The 14,270-nt window shown below is 42.6% G+C and overlaps 1 protein-coding gene across 2 annotated transcripts in view; it reads left to right on the top strand.

Moving 5' to 3' along the window:
• The window catches only part of TTLL11 (tubulin tyrosine ligase like 11), a 101,614-nt gene that overhangs the window by 6,855 nt on the left and 80,489 nt on the right, over positions 1-14,270 (top strand). For both annotated transcript variants that reach the window (XM_072429602.1, XM_072429603.1), the window contains exons 2-3: positions 54-153; positions 393-526. In XM_072429602.1, coding sequence (XP_072285703.1) covers positions 54-153; positions 393-526 — 234 coding nt within the window. The remainder of the gene's footprint in view (positions 1-53; positions 154-392; positions 527-14,270) is intronic.

The raw sequence follows: 14,270 nt of genomic DNA on the forward strand, positions 1-14,270 counted from the left end.
GTTTACTATATTGCTTTTCTTTGAATGGTTATCAAGATTCTCTTGTCTTGCAGTTTCCACTGGGCCGGCGGTTGCCATGTGACTTTTACTGGCACAGGGTATCCTTTTATGAGAGCGACAATATATGCTCTGGACAGGTCAATAAATTTCCAGGTATGTTTTGCATAATTGATCCCTGAAATCTGTATTTGATCAGGAACATTTGTTAGATTTTACTGGAATAAATTTAATTTGAATTTGATTTTTTTTTTTTGCAACAAGGATAGTTCCTTCTTCAGATCAGTGCCAGCCCCCAAAAATGGTCTCATTCTCAAGGGATGCTGTACATTTTGCTGATGAGCTAAGCTTTGCAGTTTTAAAATTAATTCAGATTTTGTGGCTTCCTTTCAAAGGAATGACTGAAATGGTGCGTAAAATAAATTTGAGCCGGGCTGTGAGAACCATGCAGGAACTATTCCCCAAGGAGTATGACTTCTACCCACAATCGTGGATCCTTCCAGAAGAATATCCTATCTTTACTACCCAGGTGAGTGTCAGTCCTCTGTAATGCATGTGAGATCAGTCACAAGGAGCAGATTTTATAATATTTGCGATTACCGTAGCTTCTCTGCACATCACTGATGCTGTCAGATGACAATCTTATCTCAAAAGAAAATGATGAAAGTTGTGTTATAATAGTAATTTGCTTTTTTTTTGTTTCTTCTTGCATGTAATATGGGACCATGGTGCACATATTAAACATTCCGAATAGTGATCAGATACAAATTGCTAGATAGTGCATTGTATTGAGGTTATGTAAGATCTAATGAATGCAAGTGTTATATCTGATTACTATCTAACTTGTGCCACTAGACCTTGCTGTTTCATGCCTTTCTGAAACAAAGCTATGAAGTTCTCCCTGTACATTGTCACATATAAACATCAGCTGGGCAAATGATCACTATGGATCATGGTGGTTCTAGTGAAGACAGCAGATGTGTGAATGACCATTGCAGTTGGTGAGGCCTCCTCCTTTGTAGTCAGCTGTGTTTTTCAGGCTGATGATCCCTCACACAACTTAACCATGGATTTCATTACACTGCAATCCCTTTAGCCTCATCAGACTCCTCTCATGGTTGTTTCAGTAGAAGCTCAAAACACAGCTCTTGCCAAGCTTTTTCTCCAGTTTTAGATAGATGGAAAGAGATAGTCTTTCTTTTTGGGTTTTTAAATATTGATTCCACTGGAGAGATTTCCCATTTTCAATAAAACAAGACGAGACAATTTAAAACAAGAAATTAGTGGTATATACTATTTAACATCTTCTATCTGCTTTTTCACCAAGCCATCTCTGTGACTCAACACACTCTCTTCCCTACACCTTCACCAAGATACTCCCTTCTCCTAACCTCATACCCACACACCCTACCCATAAGTTCTTAACGCCTTTCTCTGGCAGTCTATGGAATGCAAGATCTGTTGGCAATAAATTAAACTCTATACACAATCTTCTTTCTAAATCTCTGAACTTCCTTGCTCTTACTGAAATTTGGCTTTCCTCCTCTCCCTCTGCTGCTGCTCTCTCCTATGCAGGCATGTATTTTACACATGTATGTGTATGTATGTATGCATGTATTTTACACATACCTCTAGACCTGGCAACATAGTAGGGGGTGGTGTGAGTCATTCTCTCACCTAACTGTACATACAAAGTCCTTCCTACCCTGCCCTCTCTCCTTTTCACCTCATTTGAAGTCCACTCCGTATGTCTTTTCAGCCCCTTACCCCTCATTGTTGCTGTTGTCTACTGCCCCCCCGGCCCAGTATCACAATTTTTGTATAACTTTGCCTCTTAGCTCTCACACATTCTTTCCTATGACTTGGCCACCCTCATCCTCGGTGACTTTAATGTTGCAGGGGATGAGCCTCACCATCCTTCCCCAGCCAAACTGCTCTCTATTACCACCTCTTTTGGACTCACACAAAACATAAACGGCCCCCACACATCGCCGGACACACTTTAGATCTGGTATTTTCCAAACTCTGCAACCTCACCCTCCTTGACAACCCGCCATTTCCCCTTTCTGATCACAACCTTATCACCTTCAACCTATCCAACTCTTTCCCCCCTTTGCCACATCCCACACCTGGGACTACAACCTACTCTCAAACTGCCTTACGTCCCTAACCCCCACCCTCCCTAAAATCACATCTCTGGGTAAAGCTGCCACTCAGTTCAACCTCGCTCTTTCTCTGGCTCTGGGTAAAGTTGTCCCTGTCGCTTTCCACTACCCCCATCCTGCTAACCCCTGACCCTGGCACAACAATCACACCAAACAGCTACAAAAGACTGCTCTTGCAGCTGAGCGCAAGTGGAGAAAATCTGGCCTCAGCACTGACTTCATGGACTACAAAGGCAGATGACAACACTTTGATACTGAACTGTCACCAAGCAAAATTAGTTCTCCGCTGTCATTTCCTCTCAGGTTTCCAACCCACACAGCCTTTTCTCAACAATTGACTCCCTCCTAAACCCCAAACCTGCTCCCCCCACAACAACCTTCTCTGCTCAAGACATTGCCACCTACTTTAAGGATAAAATTTACAAAATCAGACATGATGTCTGTGCTGACTGGGCCACTCCAACCATATCCACGCCTTCCACCAGTAAATCATCACTGGCCTCCCACAGCACTGTTACCATGGATGACATCCCCTCTATTCTCTCATCATCTCCATCTACTACCTGTCCACTTGACCCAATTCCCTCTGATCTACTCTGTGCCCACTCCTCCACCCTGGCCCCGCCTTATGTTTCCAAACTTCTTGAGCGCCTTGTCTACAAAAGACTCACCGATTACCTGAGCACCAACTCTCTCCCTGACCTTCTCCAGTCTGGTTTTAGAGCTGCCCGTTCCACTGAAACAGCCCTTACTAAAGTGTCCAATTACCTCATCAGAGCTAAGTCCCAAGGCAACTTTTCCCTTCTTTTTCTTGAGTTTTCCTCTGCTTTCAACACTGTTGATCACCCCCTTCTAATACAAATTATAGGCTGCATTGGTATCTGTGACACCACTCTCTCTTGGTTTGATTCCTATCTGTCTGACTGCTCCTGTCAAGTTTCTTTCAATGGTAACTCCTCCTCCCCCACTCTCCTCCCTGTTGCTGTTCCCCAAGGGTCAGTCCTTGGACCGGTTCTCTTTTCCCTGTACACCTCCTCTCTCGGTAGTCTCATATCCTCCTTTGGCTTACAGTACCATCTGTATGCTAATGACAAATCTATCTGTCCATCACTGACTTGTCTCCTTCTTATGCTGCCTGTCAGCCATCTCATCATGTATATCTGACGATTCCTGAAACTCAACTTGGATAAAACAAAACTTATCATCTTCCACCCTCAAATTCCAAATCTCCCCCTGACATGTTCCTAACTGTTAACAACACTGTTATTCGTCCCTCTTTTTCTAGAGCTGCCCCAAATCTCTGGAATGGTCTTTCTTGTCCTATTTGGCTTGCTCCTACTTTCTGCTAATTTAAAAGAGCACTCAAAACCTAATTTTTTCAAACTTGCCTACCCATCTTTTTCTGTCTTTTGAAACCGTCACTATTTCCCACCACTACATATCTCCCCTCCTATTGTGTGTTAATTTCCTCACCTCCTAGATTGTAAACTCAGGGTCCTCTCCTCCTGTGTCTGTCATTCGCTACCCCTATTTAATGTACAGCCCTGCGTAATATGTTGCCGCTATATAAATCCTTTTTATTATTATTAATAATAATATTAATAATAATAATAATACCATTGGCATAATCCTTCCCTTCTTTTCTGTTTGTGTGCTTACTGGGGAGATTTCTACTTGCTTCCTATCCTTCTAATACCGTGAAGAAAAATTTCCACAGTGGAACACAGCAAAGAACTTTTGACAAAAGAAAGAATTCCTTGAAACATAATGCAGTGCAGTGATATGCATTTTCCAAACACACTCATTTGGTGTACTTGGTGATTGGTTTCCTGTATGATTGCAAGAGGCTGTTATTTTTTTAGTGTACTTAATCTCTTAAATTGGAAGCTCTATTGAGTGTAATAGATCTCTTGGAGTGGAAGGTCTCATCTTCCTGTGTCATTTTTGGTACTTGTCAAGTAGGCAGTTTTTTTCATCTGCAGACCCTATTTATTGTACAGCACTACATAATATGTTGGTGCTTTATAAATAATAGAAATAGTAATATCTTCATGCAGATTCATGAGACAGATAAGTGAGCTGCATGTTTTTTCCTAGGCTGCAGGTGGCATTGCAGGCACACAGATTCTTCTATGAAGATATTTATTTGAGCTGCAATAGGAAATGATGAAGTTAGTTGGTTAGTGTAGGAGCTAGGACCATAGGGTTTTCTCATCCATGTTCTGATTGTCACGCCATACTTGCAGGAAAATTGTCTCTAAATTTTTAGACACCTATGGAATGTGAGAGTGGCGATCTTGATGTAAATAGCCTTTATCTGGTTGGTGTAATGTTTGATAAACCTTCTTTTTGTGTATAATGTGTAATCATATATGTAGATGGGGGAACTCAGGTAGGCTTTTTACATATTCAGGTTTCATATTCTTGCTTCTGGAATAGTAATGCTTTTGTTACAGTAGTACAATTCTATACAATTACAGAATTGTACTTTTCTCAGTTCAAGTCCTGAATTTAAAGCAATCCATTCTCTGTACCCCTATGTGGTAATTTTGTTTTCCAGCAACTGTGTATGATTAAAGCGAACCTTACATTCAGAATCTGCTTACCTCATAGTTTCCTTTTTAAATTGACATACTTTAAAGAAACATTTGGATTGAAGTCCCAGAGATGCTTGCATTGTGAGATCAATCAGAGCCAACTTAGTGAATATCAGAAATGTAACGAGGATAATGTGACTATTCCGAGCCAATCTATTGAAAACTGTGAAAAAATGTGGAGAGTCATGAGACCAAAGTATAGTTGAAAACTGAGTACATTTTAGAAAAGAAGCATTATACCCGGGACGTTAAGTCAGTGTGGTGGTACACCTCTAATAATATATGTAGTGTTTAAATAAAATGAAGTTTGGGCATATTAGAATGAACTGTACTGTTAGCTTAATGTGCCCTGTCTGACATGAAGATTGGGGGTGCTTTGTAAATATGAGAAGTTATTGCCAAGAGCCCCAATATTATCTTCCCCAAATTTAGCTTTTCTGTATCAATGTAATTTTATAAAAAATATACAGTCCTGCCTCACAGAGGTGGTGAAATATGAATAATGATAATAATTATTCTCTCTAGTTAGCTTGCAATCTTCATTTTTAAACTGTAATTACATATTTTAATATAAACTAATTGTAATTATTTCCATTGAGCACAGTAATTACTGCTGTCTATTTGTTTAATGATTTTTGGATCTGAATGCTGCAGGAACCTTCCTGATTCTCAGCCCTGCGAGGAGTGCAGTGCAGGCTCCGGCCTGTCAGTAGGGGACGGTCGAAGGGAAGTTTGGCAGTGCAGGGCTACTTGGGTTCCAAGCTGTGGCTGGGCTTTTTTTTAAGGGATATTAGAACATAATTAGCTAGAAAATAAACATTTTTGATGAAATTGGCGGTAGGTTTAATTTCAAACATGGTAGCAGGCTGAGAGATGGCTTTCTGATAAATTCACCAACCTCATTTGTAAACTAACAGATCAGTTATCAGGTGAATTGAAGGATATATTTGTTAATAAAGAGATCATCCATCCATGGGTGCGGTACCATCCTCTTCTCTTCCCCACTCATTTAGACTGTAAAAGACATCTCCATTATTTTTATTTATTTTTTTTAAACTGTATTTCTAATCAGTAACCGGTCAAGCATACAATGAACAAAAAAAAAAAAAAAAACAATATTGTGAAATGAGTCATAACAGATTAAATAGAACAGTATCCATCCAATAAACTAATAAACTATAACCAACTATGTACCTATTTCTGGCTGAGGCGGCAGCAGGCATAGTGGTAGCTGAAACTGTTATAATGTTCCCATGTAAAAATACATTACCCAGTTACTGACCATTTGAACAGCTATAGCATGTCTATAACTTAAAATCTGTACGTGATAGGAAAATTCTGAGTTCAGACTTGGAATCAGCACACTCGGTATCATGTAAATCACGTGTTATTCCCAGTAGCAAAATGATTGTTGTGCAGTGTAATATTTACGGACAATATGGATTGTGGGATCAATTATTTATATTTCAATATTTTTATTTAAGTTTTCACAAAAAAAATAGGTCAATGACAGTAGTGTTATAACAGAAAGCAAAGACACATTTTGTATGCACTTACATTTAAATCATTTATCATTGCAAACAGTGCCCAAACAAAATTATTTGCCTCATCCCGGTACACAATAAATGAAAGACATCCTAAAAGCAGATACATATATACCATGTGATTTCACATAGGTCAATGGCTATGTACTATTGAAAGAAATCCAAGGCTCCCATATATCGTCAAATTTGTTCAAAGAGTTCTTTAGGGTATGAGTAAGTCTATCATTCACCATAATCCAATTCAATTTGGTAAGAATGGTATGCAGAGATATCGAGGGTGACTACCAAGCTTTGGCCAGTGAAATTCGGCCAGCCAGTAGGATCAATCTAATCAGTTTCATCGTGGGTCTAGGAAGGGACACCGCAAGCTTGTTAAACAGGGCAGCCTCCACAGTGCTACTAATCTCCTGCTGTAAAATTCTGGAGATCAATCTAAATACCTCATCTAGCTGGAGTGAGATACCATCTCAGTGCTACTTTATAGTTCGCTTCCACCACAGCAGAGTTCAGGGAGACCTTGGAAAGGGAGAGTACCATTTCCCACCACTCTTCCAATTCCCATGTGGTACCCAGTTCGGATTCCCAGTCTAACATATATTGCAGTTTGCTGGCCGAGGCAACTAAGGCCGAGTAAATAACAGAAATTTGCCCTTTGGTGGAGGCTATTGAGGAGCATGTGCTTTCGAATGGGGAGGAGCGCATGGATTTTGGGGCCTCTCTAATTATCTTGTTGATGTATGAAGTCAATTGTCTGTAGCGGAAATGTTCCTTAGGGGGAATTTAAAATTTCCTGGTCAAATAGTCCCATGTAAACACTGCACGAACATCTATCAAATCTTTCACCCGCCTAAATCCTTTGGAGATCCACCAATTAAAGTTCACTGGACGTAGGCCCGGCGTAAAGTCCGGGTTATTCCAGAGTGGGGTTAAAGGTTTATGATAGGAGGATAGTTTCGGGTGATTGCTAAAATTATCCCATAACTGGATGGAATGAGACAGAGCCGGGCATTTTATAGTTCCTCTCCTACTTTTTCTGCACCACATAAGAGATTCTATAGAGCCCAGAAATCCATCCTGGTTCTCTATCTCAACCCATTGAGGTCTAGATCCGTGCAAGGTGCTTAGCGAGACTTGTGCCACCTGTGCTGCCACATAGTAGTATTTCAGATGTGGAACTCCCAGGCCCCCCGTGCGCTTAGGGGCAAATAGAGCCCAGATAAACTTCATTAGGAGTACAACCTCCCTCATGGGGACCTGAATTGGGAGAGTACAAAATAAATAAAGTAATCTAGAGAGTAGATTCATTTTGATAGCAGCAATCTGCCCCAGCCACGATGGGGGAGAGAGGCCACCTCCGAATATCCGCAAAAAGTTTTTTAAACAAGGGCATATAATTAAACCTGTAGAGGCTACTGTAGGTGGGGGTCAACTGGATACCCAAATACTAAATGGAATCCTTATGCCAGCTGAAGTCAAATTTCTCCTTAATCGCTGTTAGCGTCCCGGTGGGAATATTTATATTGGGAGCCTGAGACTTAGCTTTATTTACCCTTGGGTAATTGGGATAGCTTTACAAAAAAATCCCCCTAGCGATATTTTCGCTTCCGGGGAGTCATACAGAGCCAGAAGCAGATTAGTAAAGTGGGCAATAAGAGGGCTGAAGAGAACCTGAAACAGATATCTCCAGGATATACTGTCAAATGCTAGGAGGTTGAGGGAATGCAACATAGCCTGCCGTGGGGGGCCCCCGTCCCAGCTGGAGTTTGCTACAGAAATGAGGTCAATAGCCCTTCTCGTTTGATCCGGGGCCTGTGTTGCATAAAGCCCACCTGGTCCGGGTGGATATACGCTCCCAAAAAGGATCCCAGTCGGATTGACATGATCTTCGTCAGAATTTTAAGGTCACAATTAATCAAGCAAATGGGTCTATAATTGGCTACTTCTGATGCATCCTTTCCTGGTTTAGGGATCACACTAATAAATGCTCTATTGGCATCACCAAAAGAGAGTTCCCCTCCCGCAGAAAATTGAAATATGACCAAATGCAGCGCCACTACCGGGCTAAATGTTTTGTAGTACAAATTAGAAAATCCATCCGGGCCAGGTGAACTGCCCAATTTGAGAAATCTAAAGACCCCATTCTAATCCTCAATTGTAAATGGTCATTTCAGATTTGCCTTATGTTTAGAATGCGGTTTGGGGAGGTCAAGCTTACTAAGAAACCCTTCAATTCCCACTCTGGAAATTGAGTCTTCGGAAACGTATAAACGGACATAGAAATCCTCAAAAGCTGCCAAAAGTTTTTCTGGGTTTTGCGATAGCCTACCACATTTGACCTTAATTTTAGGGAGAGCATGAGTTTTGGGCCTGGGGTTAAGTTTATTAACAAATAGGCTGCACGATTTGTCACTCCACAGATAAAATTTCTGAGCTGCCCAGCGAAGTGATTTTTCTGCCCTAGTGGTTAGAATCAAATTGAGTTCGGTGCGTTTGGCCTCCAGCTGGGACTTCAACATGGAATGGGGTGCATTCTTGTGTTGTAGCTGTAACCTGTGGTATTCTTGGAGACGAGTATCAATCAGTTTGTTATGGGCCCTTTTACGTGACGCCGCCATTTTGATCAACTCCCCCCTAATGTAAGCTTTATGAGCTTCCCAATTATTAGCTGGGGATGTAGCACTCGCAACATTAATCTGAAAATAGCCACGTAACATGGATTCTATCTCCCCTTTTGCCAATGTATCGGAAACAAAGCTTTCGTTAAATCTCCAGCGAAACCCGGATTGAGGCCGGCTAAAACCTGTCAGATATAGTGCTAAGGGGTCGTGATCGGACAAAATTCGGGCCCCAAGTATGTTGGGGAGCATATGGGACTGGACAAACCCATGATCAATACGGGAGTACTGGTCATGGGCTGCCGAAAAGTGGGTATAGTCCCTGACCGACGGATTCATTTCCCTCCAACTATCAACAAGATCATATTTTCTCAGTAAAAGAGAAAGGCCATGACTTTTTTCCGGAGGGTCCCTATATCTGCTTAATTTAGATTTATCTAAAATATGATCCAAAGCCAGATTGGAGTCACCTAACAAAATAAGAGAACCCTTTACTTTATTCCAAATCTCGCCCAGAAAGGCGTGGAAAAAGGCCAATTGACCCTCATTGGGAGCATAGTAAGATACTACTTTAATCAGCTGTAGACCAACATATCCAATCACTACCAGAAACCTGCCCCCTGGGTCCCTAAAGACCTCTTGAGGTGCAAAATTCAAGCTCTTTCGAAAACACAAAAGGACCCCACATTTCTTCTTATCGGAATTGGCATAGTAAAAAATAGGATAGTTTTTATGAAAGTACCTCGGGACCGAATTGTTGGAGAAATGTGTTTCCTGCAAAGCTAAGATATCAATCTTTAAGGAGTTGTAGTAGTGGAATGCTTTAGACCTCTTGACCGGCGAGTTAAGGCCCTGAACGTTATGGGAGAGCAATGTTAGCTTAGTATGAGCCGCGGGCACCGCGGATGACTCAGTCGTCATAAGAGCATAGTACTAGTGGAGCCATATGTGTACTTCCTCTGGGGTTAGGGAGAAAAATGTGGGATCTACAAGGAAACAAAAAAGACAAAAAGGACAAGCAAAAAACAGACAACCAGCGCACCAAACTAGTTTGTAATAAACCAAGGAGGATCGGGTACCTCCCCGACCCCCGGGAAATATACAGTCCCGGACCTCGGGGGGCAGCCTCACCTCCCGTGCTCCCAGGAGCTCCATCTCGTCAGGGAGATCCCGACAGGGTCAGGACAAATAAATAAGACCCGAAGTTGAATCCCTGTTGGTTGAGGGCATGTGTGACCCCCCGGGTCCCACCTCTCTCCAAAATACAAATACAGAGGCATAGGGTCCCATCAATCAGAACTTAGCAGAACATTTACATAGCAACCTGAGGAAACCACATGCTTGATAAGGGCTTGGCAGCCACTTAACAGGTAGTTCAATAAGGCACAAATCCTAGAAAAGGAAAAACCAGTACAATTTTGACTAGTAGTAACAATGACACCCCAACACGGGGCCACAGCGGCAGACACTGAAATAAAGACATGTCTGGGGCCTCACCACAACAAAGACCAGTATAAAGTGCAGAGAAAACAGAGAAATATCAATATATATACTGTAATATAACAACCACAAAAATAGTGCCCCCGGAGTTTCTTCATCATAGTAAAAAAATAGAGAATCAAAAACTGTTACAGGATAGCGTCCAGCACAACTTTTCAAGGTGTCCTCTGTGGGTGTTTCCCAGATGTTTTGACCTTATTCCAAAGTGGATACAGAGATGTGGACGCTTCCCTGCTTGGCATAGGCGGAACATCTGCCCTCTGGATATTAGGTCCAAATCTTTGAGGAGCTGTTCTTACTCAGCAAAAGAGGAGAAGGAGTAACTTTTCCCTTGCAGCTGGAAAATCAATTTCAAAGGAAAAGCCCATCTATATTTAATCTTGTGATCAGTCAGAACTTGGAATAGGGGTTTAAGCGCCCTCCTACGTTGTATAGTAAATGGCGTTATGTCAGAGAAAATTTTTATCGGGTGGCCTTCCATCTCAACATGATCCAAGCCCCTGGTTACTTTCAGAAGAGCTTCCTTTGTAGTAAAGTAGTAAGGCTTGACAATCACATCCCTGGGTGGACCGTCCTGTCTGGGTGCCACCAGAGCCCTGTGTGCCCTGACAAGCACAAAGTGAGATCTCCTTGGAATTCTGGTTAACTCGTGACACTATTTCATCACTTTTTTTCTCAAAAACATCAATTCTGGTGCCCAGAATCTGTAAATCTTGTTGCAGCTCAGATGTGATAGTCTCTGTAACCTTAGCCAGCTCTGTTTGCAAAAGCTCAGCCAGGTTCTGGATCTGGAACCGTTAGCATGGGTTAATGCATTAGGGCTAAGAGATGTTGAATCCTCCCCTAGAGTATACTGAGAGCCCTGTACTACAGGCGAAAGCAATGTTGAGGGGGGGTGCTGAGATACATGAAGGAGGGGGGGAATCCTGTGTAGCCTGAGTGCTAGCTGGTGAGGAGTGGGGAGAACTCCCACTCCCTGTCCTCTGGTCCCCCGCTTGTACCTGTAGGAGAGACACTCTCCCTGTCCAGCAACACAGAGCCTGCAGCCACGTGCGTGTCCAGGGGGTCTGCCATCTTGGAGGCCGGTCGCTGAGACTGAGATCGCGGAATGCGGTCTTTCGCCTTAGTCCCCGACTTTCCAACCATCGCAGGGAGGAGCAGAGAGGAGACCGGAGCCCGCACAGCTGGTAAGTAGCGTGGCTGCCGAGTACTGCTACCGCGAGAGCCGTTAAGGGATCCGGGGGGAGCCGAGCCGTCTAGAATGCTGCCTGCATGGACGGCGGCGCATGCACACTCCTCGGATCAATTATTTAGCAGGTGTTTAAATCCTCCAATGAAAGCATCCACAGGGGACCATAATGCACCAGCCAACAGAACCGGTGATGATGCATCCTCCAAGGCCACCCACGGTTTCAGGCCCCCATGTCTGCACCAATCCATCAACCTAGCCAGGTGTGTAGCCTCATGATACAGGACAGGGTCTGGAAAAGCCATTACACTTTTCGTTTTGGGCAACATCTCCATTATTTAAGCCTCTATTAAAGTGAAGCTTTGGGTGGAGCTGTGACGACTAAGCAAGAGAACAGAGAGATTTGTAGGTAACAGTATGTGAAATGTTTCTGTATTGTGTGGAGGCTTATCTTTATCGGTCTCTGGCTGAAATTACTACCTGTACTTGTTGCATATGGCAAAGGGTACATAGAAAAACAGTGTTTTTCTCTATCTTTACCTCTCATTTACTGCCACATTGTTCCATTCACTTAAGTCATTTATTTTGGTTTGTTTATTTGCTGCAGAAAAAGATAACTGGATTTGTAGTTTTCTCAAATGGGTGCCACTTGCCCTACCCATGGGGTACACTTTTCTTGGACAGTTAAAAACATTTGTGAGCTTCTAACATCATCAAATCCAAACACTGCAGCAGTGCCTAAAGGTAGTTTATTTTAAAACTGCTGCAAGCATGAAGTGTAGTCACCTTGATCTGTCTACCAATGCGTATTGTTATAGCAGAAACCCCAGTGGTTCTGAAAAGTGAACCTCCAGCACTTCCTGATGGTGCTGATGCTTTATTGTCTCCTCCAGCCTTCTGCTTGTTCATATTAGCCAGCGAGAGACCTAATCTGAGTTTTGACCATCATCTTGCAGCCAGAATCCATAAAGTTCTGGACATGGTCACTGGGAGTGCACTTGATGTTTAAAATATGTCACTACCTCCTTTTTTTTCTTGTTCCCCAATTAAATCCAAGTGTGTGACATTGACATTGGATTCCAATTTGTCAATGATAAACAGTTTTTCTTAAGTTACGTACACACGTCAGATTTTTATCGCCCGATAATCGGCATCGGCCAATTATCGGGCGAAAATCTGCCGTGTGTACAGTCGGTGTCGTCCATCGTCCGGACGACCGACCTGCCGGATCCACGGACGATGGACGACAGCCGATCCTAATGAAAGGGAAGGGGAGAGCGCGCAGCAGGGTGCCGCTCCGTCGCTCTCCCCCTCCCCTCTCCATAGAGCATGAACGGTGCTGTATGTACAGCACGGTTCATGCATCGTGCACTCCCTTGTCGTTGGAAAGGATCGTGAAAGATCCTTTCCAACGACAAAAATTGGAAGTGTGTACGCAGCTTTAGTCTGTTGCAGTAGTTCAGATTGCCCCCCTCCCCTTTCCCCAGATTTATGCAAAATTCTCAGTTCACTATGATAGCATGTCCTTATGGGTAGCCTATATTTGTGGATGTTTTTGTCTTTACCCCACCAAGATCAGAGCTAAACTAATCCATGGAAGGGTATATATTCCCTCACAGTTACTATGGAAACTGTAGCTATAAACGAATTCAGCAATTCTGAGGACCAAATCTGCGGTACTGCAGTCAAAGAAATGCTCACAAATGTAATTGTAGGGTATTTGTACTCTGTGCCAAAGGAGATGGGAATTTATAACAACTCTTTACATTGACGTTACAGACTGAAAATCATTACAGGTCATGCAATCTTCTTACATCAAAGAGAAAAACTTTTTTTTGTACTTTCGTTGTACACATCTTCAGAGCACATTACAATCATTGTGTCAGGTTCACTTCGTCCTCCCCCTGTCCTCTAGGAGGTTTTTTTTTTTAATTTTTTTTTTGCTGTACAGTGCTGTAGGATGGCTGTCAGCAGACATACAAATATATTTTAAACTGGATATTCTTTTTTTAACATTCTTTATTTAAAAGAAAGAGAAATACCATTCACATTGGCTTGGGAGACAAACAGGAAATCGAACAAATGTATTGTGAAATAAGTAACATCATGTGCCAACTCCCTGTTGTCTGTACAGGCTAAATATTGTAAAACAGGGTCACAAAACCTTCCTGGAAGTTCGGCACTTACAACAACCTTTAGGCTTAGTCTACACGGACGTTTTCCCCAGTGTTTAACCTGGGGCTTTAAAAGCCTGTGTTTGAAATTCCCATGCATTCCAATGGGCTAATCTACACCAGGAGGTCCTTGAGGCACGTTTATGAGTGTTATCTATACCATTGCTTGCAATGTTTAAAAAGTTAGAACACAGAGATAAAACTGGAAAACGGCCAATAACGTACCGGTAGGAAAACACAGGTAAATGCTTCCTTGATTTCAAATGCTGTCAAAGGGTTGGGAAAACTGTTCCCCAGGGGAGGGAATGTAGAGAGTAAGGGAGAGATCTGTTTAGTAAAGCTTGAGTCCTCTACTCATGGTGGGAAACATAGAGCCCCTGATTCATCAATGAAATCCGCGCTCGCTGGAAGCGCGAAAGTACGCGCGGCCAGCGATCGCGGATTACCGCGGTCCGGACTCGAGTATGCGCGTACACCCGCCTCACTACC

Source organism: Pyxicephalus adspersus, chromosome Z (assembly GCF_032062135.1).
Source record: "Pyxicephalus adspersus chromosome Z, UCB_Pads_2.0, whole genome shotgun sequence".
Classification (NCBI taxonomy): domain Eukaryota; kingdom Metazoa; phylum Chordata; class Amphibia; order Anura; family Pyxicephalidae; genus Pyxicephalus; species Pyxicephalus adspersus.